The following is a 22,154-nucleotide window of genomic DNA, read 5'->3' on the forward strand; positions in this document are numbered from 1 at the left end:
TCTCTGGAATTCCTCCATCTACCCCACAAACATAACAATATCATTATATGAGAGGTGTCTAGTTACTATCATTTCCCGTCAATACATGCGAGTGGTGGCAGTGGATAAAACACACCACACACAAACACACACACACACACACACACAAACACACACACACACACACACACACACACACACACACACACACACACACACACACACACACACGATTCTCCTTTGAGCAAGAGATGCAAAAATATACTAAAATTATCCCCACGCTTTTTGAAGAAAAAAAAGCGTGAGCATATTGTAATTGGCTCCCTCTGTCTGTCTGTCTGTCCATCCATCATGCTATCTCCTCCTAAACGGTTGGTCAACAGAAATTCATCAAACTGGTAGTTTTGATAAACACATAGCAAGAAGGTGTGAGAGTGGTATCATTTTTGGCCATACCCCCCTGGGGCCATGGAACAGGGTCAAAAGGTCAAATTCCAAAAAATGCAATTACAAGCACGTTTTAAACGACTTTGCTTTTGGTAGGAAACATGGGGATTTGCGATCGTGCACCATTGACTTTGCTGTAATATTCCTTGTGGCCCCGGATTGAAAGAATTTTTTTTATTTATAACAGCTCTCATATTGCTTCCTGGGGCTCATACTCTCACCCCTCTTCCACATCATTAATAGTGAATATCCTGATTTAAAATGTTGATTTTAAACTTTGTGCATTCACAAGCCCCAAATATGACCTTCCGATCACTGTTAAGAAGCACCCAAACCAGATTCAATGTCTCCTTCAGGGAAGTCTGCCTGATAACCTGACTCTCAGATAAATGCAGCTGGCACAAGCTTTGTGTATTTTCATGTCATGAAGATGTACATTGTCGAAGAGTGGATAACCATTACTTTGTTGGTAATGCGGCACAACAACATCCCTTAAATATATTACTAAGCCTGCCATGTTCACAGGAGGCACTCCCCAAAGGTTCAAAGTGTATTTAATAGAAGTGATGGTTGAGGGTTTGTATAGCACACTTTGTACTGGTCCACATCATCAGAAGTCTGAAGTATGGGCAGCTGTAAGATCGCACTCCTTTGAGCAAATTGAGAAAGTTCTCCCATCTTCTATTGTGTTGAGGCACACCCCCTTATATCAGGTATTATTCCAAATATTTCCAACTTATTTTAGAAACTTGTTTAGCTATTTTAAGGAATAATCCTTATCTTGCACACATAATATACTGTGATGGTTATTAAACCAGCCCCCAGGTGAATGAACATCCATGACACGTGGAGTTCACTAGTCAGTTATATCGTTAATATGTGTGCCCAGGCAGGTCTCCAACCATTGTCGAGAGGGGAGCAGGACAAATTTGTTGTGTAGGATGTAGTAGTTCTTCCTCCTCCTATATGCTGCTCTTGTCCTTCCTTTATTCCTCCTTTAAATCCTCATTTATTCATGGCTTATATACAGTGGTTTCCATTTAATGCACAACACAGTAAGTATAATTATTCATATCTCTCTCTCTCTCTCTCTCTCTCTCTCTCTCTCTCTCTCTCTCTCTCTCTCTCTCTCTCTCTCTGTCTCTCTCTCTCTCTCTCTCTCTCTCTCTCTCTCTCTCTCTCTCTCTCTCTCTCTCTAAATTATCATTAGCATTCTTCAAGTGTATATTTGGTATAACACACTATTTGTAAATTCCCTTTCTTTATATTATTTATCCTCTCATACAGAATCACACACAACCATATTCTGAAGCAGCACCACAGCCAACCACAATTCAGACAATGAAGGAAAAGAACAACATTCCTGTTTTCAAAATCGCTGGGTGGGAAGGACCATTGGGCGGGAAAACCAGTTAAAGGCGAGGTAGCGTCAGCTCAGTGGAGAACATCAACTCAAAGATGATTTGCAGCCAAAGGAGATGTTGACTGGTGAGCGCACCAATGAGGATGCTCTGTTGCGGGTCAAAGAGCAAACCACAACCTTTTCTCCCAGGAACAACACCTTCCATGAACTCTGACCTCCACAAGTCTCCACCCCATTCAAGCTGCTTAAAAGGCAGAACGGCAGACCATTTGCTGTTGTTGGAATGTGCTAGGGACCCCAAAACAACCTGCATGCCTGTTCATGCTGAGGAAGAAGAGACCACCGTTGGAGTTTTCACTTAGGCCAGAACGAGCTGTGCCAGATGGTGCTGAGAGAATGGCACGATGGTTGGTAAAGCACCAGAGAGGTGCGAGAGTGGATGAGCCAGGAGGTCCCTTGCATGGGAAGATAGCTCCTTACTGACATACATTATCCGTCTCTTGCTGTCCTTTAAAGAACCCATATTCATCTAGCTAGACTCACGAGGGGAATCACAATTCTGAAAGAGCTATCAATGACTTGCCACTTGACCCTTCTGGGTGAGGCTTTACATACGCACCTCACATTTTTCTCTTTAAGCATACATTTCCCACATTGCATCTACACCTTTCTGCTTTTCCTACCCCTCCTTATTCCAAAGTTGTTAAGGGATTGGTACACTTCCATCGACGTATGCCACAGTGAGTCAAAGGCCAAGCCAATGGCTTGCTCTCCCTCTATCGTCTGTTCTTCCTCTCTACACTTCCATGGTATGAAGTCTGCACCTCTGTTGTTTGCACTTCCTGCTGGCACCACGTTGTGTGTGTAACCGATTAAGATAAGATTGTAGAAGGGGAGTAAGTGCAAAGGGTTAGAATCTGTCCTTTTGTGCTTTTTATTGACTGTTTTATGTGATGGTAAATACGTGCCACTGATTACATTGATCGCTTGTTTGTAAATAAATGTGCTTGTTGAATGGTTAAAGGTCCCATGTAATTCAAAAGTTTCTGGTTATTTATATATTAACTTGACCTTCCTAGTGAATAAATCGCCCATGTTTCGTTTTTAAAATCAACAATGGGATAATTAGACCAATATTTTGAACATTTGTAGTGTTTTTCACAACTTTCTATGCCCCGCCCCTCAAAAAAGTGGAGTTCCGCAAACCGCAGGTCACGTGACCATTGAGGTCATCTCCAGAACGCGACTCACTCAGAGTCGATTGATGAGACGTCGCGCGCCGTGTAAAGTATGTACAAATGCATTGTGCACATGTGTTTGCTATCTTACTGATCGTCTTAATTCCTGTGATTGTTTCGCGAAAGTTTTTAAGAGTTTTAGCCTTACTTTCGAAAATGCCTGCAAGATGTATCGTAGCAAGATGCAGCAATACAAACAAAGACCGTGTAAGCCTTCATGTATTCCCGAAAGATGAGAATCTTCGGAGAATATGGACATCTAAAGTGAAGCTGACGAGGGGAAACTGGAAAGGCCCCAGCGACACGAGCGTCATTTGCAGCGCCCACTTCGAAGACAGTCACTTTGATCACGGGCTCTATTCGCTGTTCAGTTTGAAGAAGTTGAGGAGGCTGAAACCTGATGCAGTACCCATCATCAAAAGCAATGTCGCCCGATAAATGCGTCGTCCGTCCGACTAGTCCGATAAATCTGACGTGCTGTAGCTTTCTTTTATTATTCTCTTTTCTTCATTGTTTTCTACTGGCGCCACATGACGACAGTAGGAATGAAATAAAAATGCAACAGAACGTCAGATTTATCGGACTACTCGAGGCAATTGTGTCGCAAGGTGTGTTCTGCACACAAGTATTCATCGTACCCGGACAGCGAGATTGCTTCATTTTATGCGCGGAGAGATACGGCCGATGACATGGGCTGGCCTTGCTTGCGATTCATTCGCTGCGGAGCAACATGCCCGCAACACTGCGCTGCGCTGGTCACGTCACCTCACTAAAATATTTCTGATATCGAGCAGTATGCAAGTAGAATTTACATTATTGAATTACGAATAGGATTTAGTCCAACCAGATGTTATTGCCAAGTCTTCCTTCGGTGTCCTCCCGATCATCATGAACGCCGGGAATTTCATCGCCAATTTCCTCTGCTTGTCCTGCTTCGGGCTCGAATTGGTGAGGCCGTATTCCATTTCCAGCTGCCTTAACTTCACCTCCCATGACTACTGTGGTATAGCCTGCATGCATGCAGGGCGGGGCATGATGATGGGAGGAGGGGTCGTCGTGGTCATCGTGTCTGCCAGGAATATAAGGAGTGCGCGCCGCCTGAGGCGTTGTAGTGATGTCGTAGTCGCCCGGCTTGTGAGTGTGCTGAGTACGTAATAAAGGAGAGCCGCGGGCAAAGTACGCCCGCGCTCGCGCTTGTGCAACACAGCCCGGCTCGACTGTTCCCCCGCTCGTGTCTGCCTGCTAAGCATCTTCTATACGACACCACAGTTGGCTGACGAGGATCTTCGGATCGGCGTGTGCAGGGTGGTGGCTGGGTTCGGCGTGGCAGCGAGTAACTCAGCGCACCTTGCGCGGTTCGAGGTTCCGGAGGAGTACGCATCGCGAAGAGCGTGTCGCAGGTTCGCTCGCCGCGCGCACAGGCTCCGGAGCCAGGAGGCTCGCCGGCGCGGCCGGCTCAGGCATGACAGGAAGTCGGGGCACGGCACGCGGACGCGTGCCCGCCTTCGTCGGAGTCGACTTCGGCCACGTCGAGTGGGCAACGGCCGCGCTCAGTGTTAGTTTTATTGAGGCACGACAAATCGGGGGAATGATTTCTGCAAAGCCACGGCTAAAGAACGAGGACACGCGGTTCGGCTCAAACGCGGCGTTGGATGTCGCGCAAGCTCTGAAGAATGTCCGGGGTCTCGATGGTTGGGGCGCAGCAGATGGTCCGGAGGTCAGCGCGATGTGCCAGGCGTGCACGGCCACGCGCACGGTCTGCGGCGCGGGTCGTGGGCGAGCGTTGCAATGCAATCACTCGGACGGCGGTCTGAGCACTCGAGGACGTCTACGTTGTGTGTGCCGAGAGTCATCGCCCATCATTACAGTCATATATGGCGGTGTGCGAAGCGGTCCTTCCGTCCCGGGTCAAGACCTACTGCCGGCATGGTGTTCGGTGCATGGCATGCACGGTAACGCCCTGGGTCGAGTTTTGCAGTCTGGGCACGGAGATTCCAGCGACCCGGAGCGGGAGATGCTACCGGTGTTAGACCTGCTTCCAATTGATCCGGAGGTGACAAGATCAGTGGCAGGGGAGGTTGAGGTGACCGGGGCACTGATGCTGCCCATGTTGAGCCTGGTTTCAGTTGGTCCTACAGTGACAGGACCGATGCCAGTGAATGTCGAGGTGAGCGGGACACTGATCGGGTGTCGAGTTGAGTCCACTCGTGCTGCCCTCGCATCGCGCACGTGCACCGGCGAAGCGATTGCGCCGCTTGCGGCGCCCGACGTCTCGGTGCTCTACCGGGGGCGAAGTGCCCTACTCACGGTGTTTGTGGTGCGAGGGGAGGGGCCCGTCCTTTTGGGTCGGGACTGGCTGGCGCACCTCGGGCTGGATCTCCAGTTCGTACCTCCAGGTGTGCCGGTGCTCTCTTCGATGCTTTCGTCGAGTACCGAGGGCGAGGTTCTGGCGGCGGGAGCCGCGTCGATGCAACGGGAGCGGCCGTTCATTGCTGCCTGCAACGGCGGTGTGTGGTTCGGGAGCAGCAGGAGCCGTGCCAGCTCTCGCGATGAGCTCTCGCGCATCGGCTGCGTTCATGGTGCGAGGTGCGCCGGTGTTGTTCGGGCAGCTTCAACGGGTGGCGGTGAGCCCGTGGCGTTAAAGGAAGTCGCGAGTCACAACATCGAGTCAACAACCAAGAGACGGACTTGTGATGTGGGTTGTGGGTTGCTGTTCATTGCATATTTGTTGTTCATTGCTCGAGTGATGCAGTTTAACGTTGTTGAAATAAATGCCAGTAGTTCCCGTGTGAGAATGGGTTTGGCGGAGATCAATCGATGGGTTTTGCAGTATGGCCAATGTGATGTTGTGGCTTTGGGAGCGGTGGTGGTGAATAAAAAGGTTGGGTTGGCCTTCCATTGCCCCGGGCCGTGGGTAGTTGCTTTGTCATGTGCAGGGATTTTGCCGATAGAACGCGCTGTACGGAAAAATGAATTTGCAATTGTTCCAGTGGAATTCCTATTGATTTATGACGAGCCTATAGTTGAAGTGTGGTTTAAGTGGAGTTGCTACCGTCTAACTGCCGTGTGGGTCTCGGAGATCAATTCGGAGCCAGGACTGGTGTGCTGGTCGGCATTACCCCCACCTCTGGTTGCGGCAAGGTCAGACGTGCCTGGCGCCGGGGGCGCAGCTCTCTGTGTTCGCTCAAGGCCGTTTAGACGGGCGTTGGCATCTCGACTGATTGTGGTGCGTGGGTTGTTATGGAGCATTGGTTGCGTCCAGCCAGCGGCGCTGTTCAGCGCCCCCATCCAAGGTCAATCGAGTCTGGCGCTGGCGCCACGGCTTCCAGACAGCGGGCTTCCGGCCTCGGAATGTTTATCTGCTTCAGGTCTGCCTGGGGGAGGTATGCCGCCTTGTGGGCCGGAGGCGTTTGATGGTGCCGGGGGAGGTTTGCTCGGGAGATCGCCGCGGCCTCACCGAGGGCCATGTGAGCATGAGCCGCCTGGGGGCGTTTCCGCTGTGTAGTGCTGCTGTGCTTCTCGCCTTGCTGCTTCATATCGGTAACGCGGTCAGAGTTTGGTAGGTGCTGTGTGCACCTCCGGCTTCGGAACCTGGCCGTGGCAGCTCCACTAGCTCGCTTCCACACGTTATATGATGTGATGTGCTTTTATACTTCGCTGTTTCTTTTTTGTACCTTGTCTACTGTTATACCGTAGTACTTCGTGCTGTTTATGCTTATTATAATGGTGATCATTTAATAATCATAGTTTTAGGAGGGAGGAGTGTGGTATAGCCTGCGGGCATGCAGGGCGGGGCATGATGATGGGAGGAGGGGTCGTCGTGGTCATCGTGTCTGCCAGGAATATAAGGAGTGCGCGCCGCCTGAGGCGTTGTAGTGATGCCGTAGTCGCCCGGCTTGTGAGTGTGCTGAGTACGTAATAAAGGAGAGCTGCGGGCAAAGTACGCCCGCGCTCGCGCTTGTGCAACACAGCCCGGCTCGACTGTTCCCCCGCTCGTGTCTGCCTGCTAAGCATCTTCCATACGACACCACAACTATGTTATCCGAAAATTCTCCATCTGATTCAGAGCAAAATCCTTCATTTCTCTCACACTCACTGTCGCTACCAGACAAATCAAAGTCCATGTCATCCATTATTCAAAACCAAATGTTTGATTTTTTTTAAAGCAGAAATGAATGAAGCATTTGAGTCGATCAATCGAATGTGGAAACACACAGAAAGCCAATACAATCACGTAGACCACCAACCCGAGTAATTTGTGTGCAGCCTTTGTTCTGGAGATGACGTCATGTGGGTTACCCGTCATTCAGTAGATTTCGGCAGAATTTTTGGGGCGTTCCCGAAGAAGTTTGTTTTTTTATTTTACATTTTACAGAACGAGTATTGTGAAAAAACATTGTCAGATCAGAAATCACGATGAAATACTCCTATAGGACATATATATATATATATATATATATATATATATATATATATATATATATATATATATATATACATATATATATATAGTCATGCGCCACTTAACGACGGGGTTACGTTCTGAGAAACGAGTCGCTAAGCGACGTCGTCGTTGTGCGAACATCTTTTTTTTTTTTCGTTTTCGAACATCGTACTGAACACAAACCTAGACACCTAAGCTATATGGTGTAGCCTATTGCTCCTCGGATACAAACCTGTACAGCATGTTACTGTACTGAATACTGTCGCCAATTGTAGCACACAGCCAAGAGAGACGGAAGACACGTTAGATTTACCTTTGTGCTGTTCATGACAGCCATTGGTGTTGTTAGCAGCAGCTTACAATCTCCTCTCGCATCGATTATAGAAAGGTGAATAAATAGCATTTGGATTTTATAAATACGTAATCATTGCATCGATGTTATAATTTACAAATGAAGGAACGAGCTCCTGTCAATTGTGATATGTATATATATATATATATATATATATATATATATATATATATATATATATATATATATATATATATATATATATATATATATATATATATATATATATATATATATATATATATATATATATATATATATATATATATATATATATATATATATATATATATATATATATATATATGTATATATATATATATATATATATATATATGTATATATATATATATATATATATATATATATATATATATATATATATATATATATATATATATATATATATATGTATATATATATATATATGTATATATATATATATATATATATATATATATATATATATATATATATATATATATATATATATATATATATATATATATATATATATATATGTATATATATATATATATATATATATATATATATATATATATATATATATATATATATATATATATATATATATATATATATATATATATATATATTTTTTCGGAACAGTGCGATTGTTTTAACAACATAAAAAGCTTCACTAAAAACAAATTTGTGTTTTAATGTCGACTAAGAACAACGATTTATTCTCGGAATTCTTCAATTCAAAGGTAATTTACTTGCTGGAAGGTAAACGTGCAAACATTGGTTCAGTTTGAAAGCCGATTTCCTTGAATCCCGATTTAGCACAATCCTGTTTTTTCGTGATGACATTTTATGGACCTCAACAATCGCATTATAACAGGGCCACACTGTCGTTTATTATCATTATGAGGTATTATGTACTGTACAGTGTACATAATTGTATGTGCTATATTTATCCGAGGCTACATCATTCAGTGATAGGAATTTTTCAGTTAAATTTTTTTTTTTTTTTTTTCAGAGCTGGCAGATCCCCGTCGTATATGCGATCCGTCGTTGCCCGGAACGTCGTTAAGCGGCGCATGACTGTATATGCAATTTCAGTACTTTTGAGTGAGATGGAACCTTTAACCGTTTCCAACCTGCTTGCTTTGTATTTCCTTTATTGGCTCGATGGAGAGTGTAAAGACGAGATAGACAGGAAGTTCTGCCCCAACAACTGGCTTCACAATATTAGTCATTGCATACTCACGTTTCCGCTCGGCCATACAAATCAATATATGGGTGCACACTGAGGGTACAAACCCCAATTGACATTGCCAAACCACCCGAAAAGGTAACGCATTTTAGAGCGAAGTTCCTGCCAAGTTCGGCAGTATCAATCAGTGTCCGTTGTGGCTTGACAACCAGATGGGCCACGGACTTATCTGCGGAATGGTGGCCTCCAGGGCCGGATATTGGGAAGAGTTTGAGAAGTTCTCCTCATGGTGAATCCCGAACCCTGGTTCTGTAACAATACGTTAGCATGCCTAGATGGCCGCTGTTGCTCGGGGTTTTAGCGTATGCATGCAAAGCATTCTGGGGCAGATTGTATCATTTATGATGTCCCATATTGATGGTGAGATATGAGGGTAAAGTAAGGGTTTGGGTTGGGGTGGGAACTCCAGGAGGGGGGGGGTGGGAGTGATACGGGTGGGAATGGGGCCACATCAAAACACAAAAAGTTGAATAAGAGAGTGGTAGAAAGAGAGTCTCCTGTCTTTGTGATGTCAGTTTCTGATTCTGCCTGGAGGTGGAATCCGAAGTTTCAGAAAGTTGGAATAGGCAAAAACAAAAGCAGGAATAAAGGAGAGATTTAAAAAGATAATAAAATGCTAAGCCACTTGATAGTCACAAGTAATTGTTATTCTTGCATCCGATTGTTTTACATCCATTTGACAATCAAATTGAAATTGAAAATACAATGCATGACCAAGAGGCTAAATTACACGCACAGCATAAAGATTTTTGGGTTGGCTTAATGGTTCAGGTGGTGGGCTTTGGATCCTAGGGTCGTCAGTTCAAATCCCGCTCAGCTGTTGAATTAATACCAGGTGGGGTTAACTCGGCCTGTCATCCTTCCGAGGTCAGCAAAATGAGTGCCAGGAGGGTGACCCGTCCAGGATCATGCCCAATAGCCAAGGAGACTGCTCAAGCAGCACCAAACTCTGCACAGAGATAGTATGGAATAATAACCACAAAATCTGATCCATATGACATTATGAGATTGGATGGAAATCTGATGAGAGTTTCATAAAATATCATGAGAAGTTTTTTTTGCAACGAGAATAATCCTTGTCTATGAAAACAGAATGCAGTAATAATATTAGTAATAGCAATGACAACAACAACTATAATGACAGCCATGAACATTTTCATCATTACAAGTAATATAACCTTGAAAAGGAAATAGCAAGTGCATCTGCAAGGATTACTGAATGTTGTGAAAAGGACCCGATACTTGGATGATGTTAAACAAGGAGATCTTGGCTGTCAGGTAGATAAAAACACTTTTGGGGCACAACTATGCTGCTGATGCGGTTCCCCAAAACGGTTCACTGGTACTCATTTCAATGACCTCAGAAGGATGACAGACTGAATCAACCCTACCTGGTGTTAATTTAGCTTTCATTGGGGCTTGAATTCAGGACCCAAAGATCCCAAGCCAGCCATCCTAACCACAAAGCCAAAACCAGGCTTCTGTCATGGAGATGATGGTGATGGAATAAGTTGCGGAGATTGTGTTGGTAATCATGGCAGTAGTGGTTTAAACGATGATGATGGTTGGTAGTTGGCCGTGTTTGTAAGAATAAAAATGAATTTGGCAAAAATGATGCATTGTTCTCATGTCTGATGGAAAATAAAATAATCAAAGGATCCATCTACCGGACATCGTAAGTTGAGCAATTTTGTAAATAAGTTAAAATTTCAACTTGCACAATATAGAGCTCATCTTTCAGAGTAGAATGTGTCATTACCTTATGCTTTGATTGAATTTACTTTTGTGTCTGGGTGTTTTAAACGTGAATTCTGTTATTTTTTTTTTTTTTACGGACGAGTACAATGAAATGCGCTCCAGCATGACTCTTGTTGAAGGCCATGGAAGGGATGAAGGACTTACGCCAATGATCAGTGAAAGATCCTCCCCATCTGGCAGAGACACCCGTACTCTCCGCCTGTCCTGCATGAGACGATTGTTGTGAAACGTGAGCCGCACGCTCATGGCTGCGAGGCGTTTGTTTTTGTGAATCCGAGAAACGGGAATGGGGAAGATGTGAGAAAATAAAACAACGGTGAGAGATTAGCAAAGATCATTTCAACCTCCAGATGATGGCAAATTAAAAACCGCCATCAAAACATGACTTCAGAATAAGAAAACTCTATCAAGGACTTCATTTCCATTGCTGGGTAAAACCAAAGCATGTGTCGTTTTACCAGGAACAAATTCCAAGCAATGTGGATCCGTTTGACCATCCCAGAATGACCCACGTGAATGACCCACATCACCCATGACCTACGCGACTCGTGACCCATGTAACTTTTGTGCTCCGAGATCCCGCTCGGGTGTAACCCACACGTTCCTGACACAGGCCTTTGGAAAATAAACCCTGGTGATATAATAGAACACCATGTCACACAGGACCGCATGATAAAATAGTCCCCTGCACAGCATTTTGATCACATTTACCGGATGTATATCTGCTTGTATCCTCATGAGGGTATTAAAGTTAAGTAATAACAGTAACATGTCACATTTTTCAGGCACGTTTAAATGCAATGCTGCAGTGGTTGGAGCAATATGAAACAAATTACCATAACACCCCTTCCTTCATTTGCATTTTTATAGATTCCAACTCCCCCTTGCCCCCCTCACCCCTTCCTTTCTTCCCCAAAGAGTACGTAAGGTTGGTCGCAGTCTGGGAATGAACAGAAAACATATCGCATTTCATTTCACGCTTTGTTTGAAATACCTCAAGAACCCTCGGCATTCAGACGAGGGCACCACCTTCACCTTCCCTAACTTAGAAATGGGCAATATTCAGGACTGTAGCCAAAATTAAATGTACATGGCTCTTTGTGGCCTGAACTGCGGAGTACGTCCTCCACTAAAACCCTTGTGATCCCCAAATGCCACGGATTCTCGGGGTGCCTGTTCAATTAGTCACACAGGAAGGGACAGAGGCAGGCCTTGTAGCCTTGAAGAATGCACTGTACCAGTATTTCTTCTCGCTTAATATCTCATCATGACATGAAGATGAAAGTGACAAATAATCCTGCAGTGAATAGGAGGTGACATCACACCAAAAGGTTGAATATTATTCCTTCCAACTTTGGTTCAGAAACTCTGACTGAAACCAACTGCTTGTGTTATACATAAGACACCTGGTTTCATTAACAAAATCCCTGAGATTTATTTCAATTACAGATAAAGTTTTTACCAATAACCTTCTATATACACAGTTATAAGACCTGAGCCCCTTTTTGTCTCTCTTTGCAGTTGAGGCTCATCTAAGAGCCAACGACCATTGAATGGAAATGTTGCCAGATTAACATATGGGTGGAGGGGAAGAGGTGGACAACAATCCACAGACGCACTACAGATGTAAATGGGAGTGGCAGAGAGGAAGAGGATTAGGGGTTGGGGGAACATTAGGGGAACAACGATTTGGGTAATTAAGCATAAAAAGGCTCAGGAGTGGAAGTGGTAAAGACCACAAGGTGGTGATGAGAAGCAGTCAGGAAGAAAACATCATTTTCAGACTTAGAAACATCTTTGTGTGATCCACCATTGAACTGTCAATGATCCTTTCTAAAAAAAATTAAAATTAAAAACAGAGAGAAAAAGCATTTTTTTTGGTGGTTAAAATGAACCTGCTGCTTTGGTACTATTCAGGTAGAATGGTGCATCTTGGAGTCATCATTCTTCAGTGTGCAAATTATTCCAGACTTGTCTTTTTCTAATGAATACAAAGTTTCCTTGGTTGGTATCCATGGGGAGGAAGATATTCCTCCTTAGGAAATACTCCGATGAGTGTGGTGAGAAATGCGGTGCCATTGTTGTGACGTCACTGGTATCCAGAGTTCCCTGGGAAGTGACGGCACTTCCCTTAAGCTCAGTGGCTGTATTTGTCTCATATAACAGTCGTGTGTGTGTGTGTGTGTGTGTGTGTGTGTGTTGGTATCCTACAGCAAGCTGGTATGCAAATGATTACTGCGTTTTCTCTTTTACAATGCACATCTAAACTTTATGGAGCACCTAATACATAAATCACATGCAGAACAAAGACAATAGTAGATAGCACTGTTCTTTTACAAACATCACAAGGACATTAAACAGAATAAAAAAAACATATTGCATATGGAATTTTAAGCTGGGTTTCCTGCATCATAAGCCAACCAATCCAAATAGCTGCTTTGAAGCCCTCTCAAAAGTTCATGTTGAGGGTAAGACCAGCCCTTGTTCTTGGATGGAAAGAAATGTGCCACTTCGGTGGTTTTGTCTGTATTCCGTACAAGGAATACATTGTACTTTCCAGATCCAGAGGTTTCTAACATTCCAGATGTGAACTTTTTCTGCTCAGGCTTGCCAGCGACAACGTCTGTTTTTTGTCTGTGGTCCCATTCTATCATCACAAGAAAAATATTGCACGGAACTGTTGCCTCACATAATCAGCAGTGAAGTTACTAAACAAATCTATGCAGTAAAGGGAATAACTAACATTGAGGATGAGAATTCCACCAGGTTTTGAACAGCTGAAATAGTTGACGCTCCTGTACAGACAAAAAGGAAACAGGGATTCTGTGCAGGAAATTCCAGAGATATTTTTCTCTTTTAGAAAGTGATTGAATCTAGCCACACGGCTCTTTATGAAGCAACGGGTAAAGGAACACACTGACTTTGAAAACAAGGTCATGAATTATTTCCAGCATTCTATTCGTCTTCAGCTGGATTTAGATACAACTGATTTCATTGCAACTTAACAATATCAATCAACATTTGGGAAAGCAATGCACCAACTTCATTATTCCCACTCTATTATAGATATTTTATATCCATCCATCCATCCATCCATCCATTGGAGCCACACTCTGTGCAGAGCATTGGTGCTGGCGAAAGTCTCCCTGGCTATTGGACACAATCCTGGACAGGTCACCACTCCAGCATAGGATACCAGCAAGCTGGCACTCATTTTGCCAACCTCATAAGGATGGCAGGCCGAGTCAACCCCACCTGGTATTAATTCAACAGAGAAGTGGGACTTGAACTCAGGACACTCAGATCCCAAGCCCACCACCCTCACCATTAAGCCAACACCAGGCATGTATATATATTATATATATATATATATATATATATATATATATATATATATATATATATATATATATATTATATATATATCTTACTCAACAATCTGTAAAGCTTGCAATAATAGCTCAACTACTTGTCTGTGTTATGGATATTATTAGCCCCTGTTGAATATAGTCCGAAACAGGGGTTTGTGGATTTGGTTTCGATTTTTGTGTGTGTGCATGCTCGCGTGTGTGCGTCCGCAACCATATCTCGAACATGTTTGGACTGATTTTATTCGTGATGGGCACACAGATAACACATGGTCGTATACATATGCACATCATTTTGTTTCGTGATGTGATCAACGTTGACCGGTTGGCGGTCATTCAAGTTGTAAAACAATAACCCAGTGTCGAAAACGTCCTCAACCATTTCTCGCACATGCATTTACCGATATTGTTCAAACTTGGCACCCAGATCATGAATGATGGCTTACATACAGTATGCACGTCATTTTTTTTTTCAAAGTCAGATCCATGATGGCCGACTGGTGGCCATTTTGTTCCATAAATGGGTCCCCAACCATTTTATTAACTTCGCACAAGCAGAGTACATGATGGCACACACGTTCTCCTTACTTTATTTTGCAATCTAATCAAAGATGGCCAACTGGAAGGCTGGCATCCATTTTAGTTGTACATAAATATGGGCTGGCCCTTTAACTCCCTACAGCAAAATTACTAAAACAATGGGGACTATTGCATTTTATGTCTTGTTTATTTGTTTACTGGCGTGGTATGTATGCTTACACATTGTAAGCAATAATGAAACGTGCTTCCCCAATGTCTCAGGTCGCTCAACTGCATTTGATTTTTTTTTCATTTATTTATTTTCTTTTTATTCATTTCCTCCACCACCGAAGGTGAAGGAGGTTATGTTTTCACCCCTCTCTGCCTGTTTGTCTGTTTGCCTGTGTGCAGGATATCTCAAAAAGTTGTTCACGGATCTGGATGAAATTTTGTGGGCTGGTTGGGAGTGTGACAAGGACGAATTGTTTAGATTCTGGTGAAGATCCGGATCCAGCTACTAGAAGTTTTTAAAGTGATTCTTCACCATGGAAAAATATCGCCAAAAATTATATAAAGCACGATATCTCAAAAAGTTGTGGTCGGATTAGGATGAAACTTGGTGGACACGGGTGTGTGACAAGGAAGAATTGATTCAATTTTAGTGAAGAATCGAATCCAGATCCGGATCAGATAATTTTTTGTGATTCTTCACCATTGAGAGATGGGGCCAAACTAAAAAAGCATGATATCTCAAAAAGTAGTTGACGGATTTGGATAAAACTTGGTGGACAGGTTGGGTGGGTGACCCTGAAATTGATCCGATTTTGGTGAAGATTCGAATCCGGATCTAGATCCGAAAATTATTTAATTTTCAAGGTGATTCTTCACCATTGAGAGAAAGAGCCAAAAACGATGAAAAAGCATGAAATTTCAAAAATGTATAAGGCCCGATATGTTCTTGTGGATCAGGAATTATATGGCAGAGGTATGTGCCCTGCTGCATACCCTTATAGTTTATTTATATTTTCATTTGCGGACATTTTCCAACGGTTCTGTGATTTTTTTTTCCAGTGTATCGGCTTTGATAAGCCTGGTGTTGGCTTACTGGTTAGGATGGTGGCTTGGGATCCCAGGGTCCTGAGTTCAAGCCCCGTAGGCTGCTGAATTAACACCAGGGGGTTGACTCAGCCTGTCATCCTTCCGAGGTCGGCGAAATGAGTACCAGTATACTGGTCCCGGTGTGTACCATATCCCTGTGTGTCGTAAGAGGCGACCAGGGATGGCGTCAGGAAGGGCATCCGGCCATAAAACATTGCCTCAAGATAAAGCCAACCCCTGCACAGCAGGAAAAAATGGCTGTAAAAACGGTCACACATCGGCTTTGATGTCCATCGGCACGTGAAATTTTAGGTTTCTACATCATCCGGAAAGAACTAAACTTTAGTATCAATCAGTGAGTCAATGAATCGGTGAATCAGTGGATGGAATGAGCTTATACTATTAGATTACAAGCAAATGTCACCTGTTGCTTCACTGAAGGGAATGCTGAGGGGGGGGGGGAGGGTGGTAGAGCAAGAGGGGTGGGGGAGAGAGGGAAAGAGCTAGGAGGGAGGAGGAGGAAGAGTGAGAAGGGGTGGGTAAGCAAAGAGGGAGGAAAAGTGAGGTTGTGGGGAAAGGGAAGGCAGCGAGAGGTGAGATGAAGGGAAGGCAGACATGCGGTGGGGCGTCAATTATGATTCAAACTGTCTCATAAAAATGCTTCTGCATAGAATATCAGTGAGGATGGAAACAAAATAATGTCTGAAATCCATTTTCTACCAGTCATACTATAAATACCACCAAGAGACAAACACTGCACGGACTCATCCAGAGACAGACTCCCATCCGGACACGTCTGGAAACAATCTCCTGTGCGGACATAGATACTGCAGAGACGTGTCCAGAGCCAAGCTGTCTGGAGACAAACACTACCCCGACGCATCCAGAGACAAACTCCTGGCCAGACATGTTTGAAGCCAAACTCCTGTCCAGACATAAACACCACCCAGCCACATTCAAAGACAAACTCCCATCTGAACATGTCTGGAGACCACCCCCACCTAGACACAGCTGGAGACAAACACCATCCAGATACAGAGAAAGAGAGAAAGAGAAAAAGAGAAAGGAGGGGAGAGTGAGGAGGGTGCTCCACTATATTGGGAGGGGGTAGAGCAAGGATGAGGCAGAGAGAGAGAGAGAGAGAGAGAGAGAGAGAGAGAGAGAGAGAGAGAGAGAGAGAGAGAGAGAGAGAGAGAGAGAGAGAGAGAGAGAGAGAGAGAGAGAGAGAGAGAGAGAGAGAGACACAGAGACAGAGAGAGAGAGAGAGACAGAGAGACAGAGAGAGGTTGGGAGTAGGGGAGTAATCAGAGAGAATATGTTATGCTTTATGAAAAACACACACTAGTGCTTGGACGATATCAGCAATTTTTCAGGAATTGGTACATTGGAATCAGTGTGACTACCGACTATACTACGTACCACTTACTCACAATGATGTAGCATGAACAACTCACTTAGAATGACAGAGCACAAACAACTCGCTCAGAATGACGGACCATGAACCACTCACAATGACGGAGCATGACCACTCGCTCAGAAAGACTGAGCACAAAGCACTTGCTCAGGATGAAGGGAGCATGAACCACTCATTGCTCAGGATGATGGTGCATAACCACTCGCTAAGAGAAGGATGGGGCATGACCCACTCACTCTGAATTATGTGGCACGGCAAAAGCGTCTGCAGTGAGTGAACGATTCGCTCAAAACGACGAAGCACGGTAGTGCGATCAACTGAAGGGTGCTCGGTAAGTTGCTTTAGGACACAAGCAAGCATGCCAATTGCCAATTAAATGTCTTATGTTTGATGTTAATGTTTGATATTAATGATGTATCACTGCCAATTAAATGTGTGATAAGGAACAGCTGGCCAGGCTGTGGCTGCATACCATATAGGATCCCTTTAACTTTAAAGCCAGTCTTCACCGTGGCCTGCAGCAGTGAAATAAATTCAATGAATTTGTTCAAATAATTAATTTATCCACAAAAGAGTTGTTGAACGTAAAACATCCTTGGGGACAACCAAAGTTTAATCACCAGTGAAATAAATATTGCAGATAATCCGCCACATTGCCTGCTCACCTATGCACACGAGACATTGTACATCGGTTATAACTTACTATATTTCCACGCAAACAATAAAACTATATTTTAAAACGTCCGTTTTTCACCAGATTTGCTTTGGTTCCTTGCAGAGCACCTCGCAAAATCTCCAAAAATATAAACACATCTGGCAGACGCTATGTATAAGCAGTCCCACTGGGGATAGGGCATGATGTCAAGCAGTGAATGCATTAAATCATATAGCTCAAAAAAGCTGGTTAATTTTGGCACGTTCCAAAATCTTTTGTTCACTCAATATAATTCTCCAAACAGTAGAAAAAGATAAGTTTAATGCTTTGGAAATTTCACATTATCTGGTGTATATACAGAGAATGAGAGAACAGATCCTTGCTTGCTTAAAGTAAATCAGTATGTCGGCTTAGTTATAAGACTTGTTATTTCTTCAAATTATCAGATTTCATTCCAGATTTTGACATTTAGTCCAAATGATATCCGATCCCCAAAGCTGAAATAATATTTTGAAGAAATAGTTTAATCATTTACGTGAGAGGAGATCGTGAAAAATTGCATCATATACAATGATGCAATTTATACTATAGCACTTTCAAAAGTGATGTATCCAGCGATTTGCAGCAATGTGAACGAGGCATTCGATAATACGAGTGAGGAAAGTGAAGAAAACACTTTTTCATTTAGAAATTGTTTCGGCCTGTTCCAAATCAAGGCATGGCTGAGCAGGCCATAAAACATGGCGGCTTCAGACCCCGGTGCGAAGTTACCTTTGATAATATGCCTTTAGACCATATAGAGAGTGGTGACCGATGATGCGCCTTATGAAGGATATAATTAAATATGGCCGTTAATTACCTTCAAAAGGGATGGCAAAATTAACCCAAACACCCAGTTTTCAGTCATGGACTTCCTTGGAGTTTTATTAGCATGCATTCAAATTTTCAGGCTGCTAGGTTTCATGGTTATGGAGGAGACACCCACAGACACACACAGACGCACGCGCGCGCGTGCACACACACACACACACACACACACACACACACACACACACACACACACACACACACACACACACACACACACACACACACACACATTAGTAGAGATGGATATGCCACAAATGTCAATGGACATTCCAATTTAAGCTGTTAGGATGCAAAGTCATACCTTATTACTGTCTTGGTAGCAAGTAAAATGTAAGCAAAATGACTAATGTCAACTGTGGTGGGAAGGTTCATTTCATTTATAGGATGGTAATGAATCAATTATGAAATTTTAAAGGTTGATAGAAATGTTCAGAGGTAGCGCATTTACCTTTGAGCTGTATCGTATGTGTTAAATTCCTGATGTGACTATATACTATCGTATTGGTACTTTTCAAGAAGGGCATTGTATCAATGAGTGCACTGACCTTCAGATTGATATTTCTACTGGTATTAGCTGGTGTAGTTTAAAGATCTCACAATGTCATTTGACAAAGAGTATGTGAGACATCAATGGCATTCTGGCCAAATTCATAATTTCTGCCCAAAACACTAGTTAGCTAGTTGTCTGGTCTTTTCAAATACTATCTCAGAATGTGTTTGCAATGTGAGCTACAGCTCCTACACAATAAACAGTCATGCACCCAGGTGTTCACTTATCACAGGTGAATGGGAATTTTCAGCTCTGAAGGGCAACTATTATATAAACTAGAAGGGCACTTGGTAGAGTGCATACCTCCACCACGTCATGCCTGATCCATGTGAACATATCGGGCACAACACATTTTTGAAATATCATGCTATATATCCTTTTTGGCCCAATCTCGCAATGGTGAAGAATCACTTTAAAAACTCTAGGAGTCAGATATGGATCCAGATCTTCACCAAAATCTAATCAGTTTGTCCTTCTCACGCACCGAACCTGTCCACAAAATTTCATCCAGATCCATCCAACATGTTATGAGATATCCTGCATACAAGCTAACAAACAGACAAACAAACAAACAAACAAGAACAACACAATACTTGCAAAATCCAAAAGAAAACATGACCTCAAAAATCATTGGTGGTTGAATTCAATGACAAAATATGCAACCCTCAAATTTCAAGTGAATCGGATGAAAATTGACAATTTTAGAAATTCAGCCGATGTTGACCTTTTGGCTGATGTCAAAAATAATTGGTGGTTGAAATCAGTGACTTTATGGGTATATCCTCTTCAAATTTCAAGTCAATTGGATGAAAATTGAGGATTTTAGAAATACCACCTTAGTTGTTGACCTTTGCCAATGTTGACCTTTTGATCTTTTGACCTGAAAACAAGAGGCTTATTCCTCAAGACAAACTCCACCATGTGGTGAAGTTTCGTGAAGATTGGTTTAAAATTGTGACCTGTAGGTGACAAACAGACAAACAGACAAACAGACAGAATAACAAAATCGACTGACTTATATACTTGAAAAATCTTCGGTTTTGCAAGTAACAAGAAAAAGACATCATGCAGAGCACAATACTTGCAAAATCCACCCCCTCTCCATAGGTTGCCATGGATGCATCAAATTGTCCATTTCATTAAGATGAAAATTGACAATCTTCAACTAAGTTCAGGTCAATTGGATAAAAAAAATTGATTATTTTTCAGATTGAAATTGATGATTTTAGTAGTTTGTCCTTGAGTTGACCTTTTGGTCTCAAAAATAGTTGGTTTCCCAATTCAGTGATGCAATTTGCAAATCTTATTCAAATTTCAAGTCAATCGGATAAAAAAATGACAATTTCAGAAATTTGACCACAAGATGACCTTTGACCCCAAAATCAATAGGCTTCTCAGTTCAGACAACCCCGACAACTTGGTAAAGTTTTATGACGATCGGTTTAGAATTGTGGCCTGGAGGTGACAAACAGACAAATAGACAGACTAACAAAATCTACGAAATCTTCGATTTTGCAAGTAACAAGTAGATAGAAAGGTTTGAAAACATCACCTCCTTCACCTTCGGTGGTGGAGGTATTGAGTTCCCAGTTCAGTTGGAAGCTAATTTGACTATGAAACTGTCATTTTGATAGAGTGCTGTAAAGGAGTGTATCATTGTAGATAAAGGATGGCAAATTTAGCATTCCCTTCTGAATATGAAGCTCTTGATGCCACAACCCCTGGTACCTTCTGTACATTATTGACTTGTTTCCCACTATCCCTGTAATTTGGGTTAAAGTACAGGGTAACAACTATGTCTTGTCATCCCTTGTAAATATTGAAAAATTGCCTTTGTGTGCAGAGTGATAATTCGTTTCCATTTTTTTCAGATTGAGTGAATGTAACCATGGGTGATACAAGCAATTACACTATCGAACAATGGATTGTTGTCAGTGTCTGTGTTCTCTGTAATAACAATGATGGAGAACAAACAGATCGACGGGACACTTAAGGCTTGTGTCATATGCTGTAAAATGTGTAATAAAGTAAGAGTACTGCTAATGTACCTGGAATAACTTGTAGAACCCTTCAGTGTTGTCAACTAATATGATAAAAAGCAATGTCACAAATTTTAAAAGAGGTGACAAGACATTGTGGCCACACTGTACACTAATGTGTCTTATGAAGTACTTCTTCAGTGTGTGGTAAATATGGTAAATAAGCTCCTTCTTGAGCTTTAGACACTATAAAAAAAAGCATACCAAGCTAGGTATTCTGATTCTATGCAATTGTGAATGTTACCCTCCACCAAAGCTTGGCATTTGATCTGGTACAATAACCAAGGTAATCCTATAAATGGTTGAAGCAAATGGGATGTGGATGCCACAAAAATAACCAAAGAAAGGAGAATCAAAGCACAGTAGACGTTGTACTTGTCAGAGCAATGTCAGGGGCAATCCTTTATGTATTGGCATAGATTGATGTATGGACATTGGTGATGAATTTTGCTTACATGGCATCATTGCAAATTTTGTATCAACAGCTGGACTATTATATCATGAAGTAGATGATCATCCTTGAGAATATCAGGCATTGAGATCGCTGTACTGTCTGTGAGCACTCACTAAAAGACATCAACGAACTTATGGTATATTTTTATAACAATAACGCAATTTTTTTTGGTGTGCTATGTCATGATGCGGGGGTGTGGCATGGTCTCTGACTCTCTCAGGGAAAGTTGTTCCACAGCTCCTTTGGTCCAAAAATCCCCAAAATTGCAACATAACACAAGAATGGCAAAGCAATTTATAGCAAAGACAATCAGGTCAAGTCAGGTATGGGAGCATGCGCCAGAGCAGCGCGTCGCTGCGTCCACTT

The 22,154-nt window shown here is 42.7% G+C and overlaps 1 protein-coding gene across 3 annotated transcripts in view; it reads right to left on the minus strand.

Annotated features, from left to right (window-relative positions):
- FRMD6 (FERM domain containing 6) overlaps nt 1–22,154 on the minus strand; it is a 169,842-nt gene that overhangs the window by 102,234 nt on the left and 45,454 nt on the right. Inside the window, exon 2 of one of the 3 annotated variants that reach the window (XM_085869377.1) lies at nt 10,966–11,069. The exons of the other annotated variants lie outside the window; for them this stretch is intronic. Within the exon in view, the coding sequence (XP_085725503.1) occupies nt 10,966–11,067 (102 nt within the window). The 5' untranslated portion in view covers nt 11,068–11,069. The remainder of the gene's footprint in view (nt 1–10,965; nt 11,070–22,154) is intronic. 3 annotated transcript variants of the gene reach the window in all.

This window comes from Eptatretus burgeri, chromosome 2 (genome assembly GCF_056783735.1).
Source record: "Eptatretus burgeri isolate ZD-2024b chromosome 2, Ebu_testis_v1, whole genome shotgun sequence".
Classification (NCBI taxonomy): Eukaryota; Metazoa; Chordata; class Myxini; order Myxiniformes; family Myxinidae; genus Eptatretus; species Eptatretus burgeri.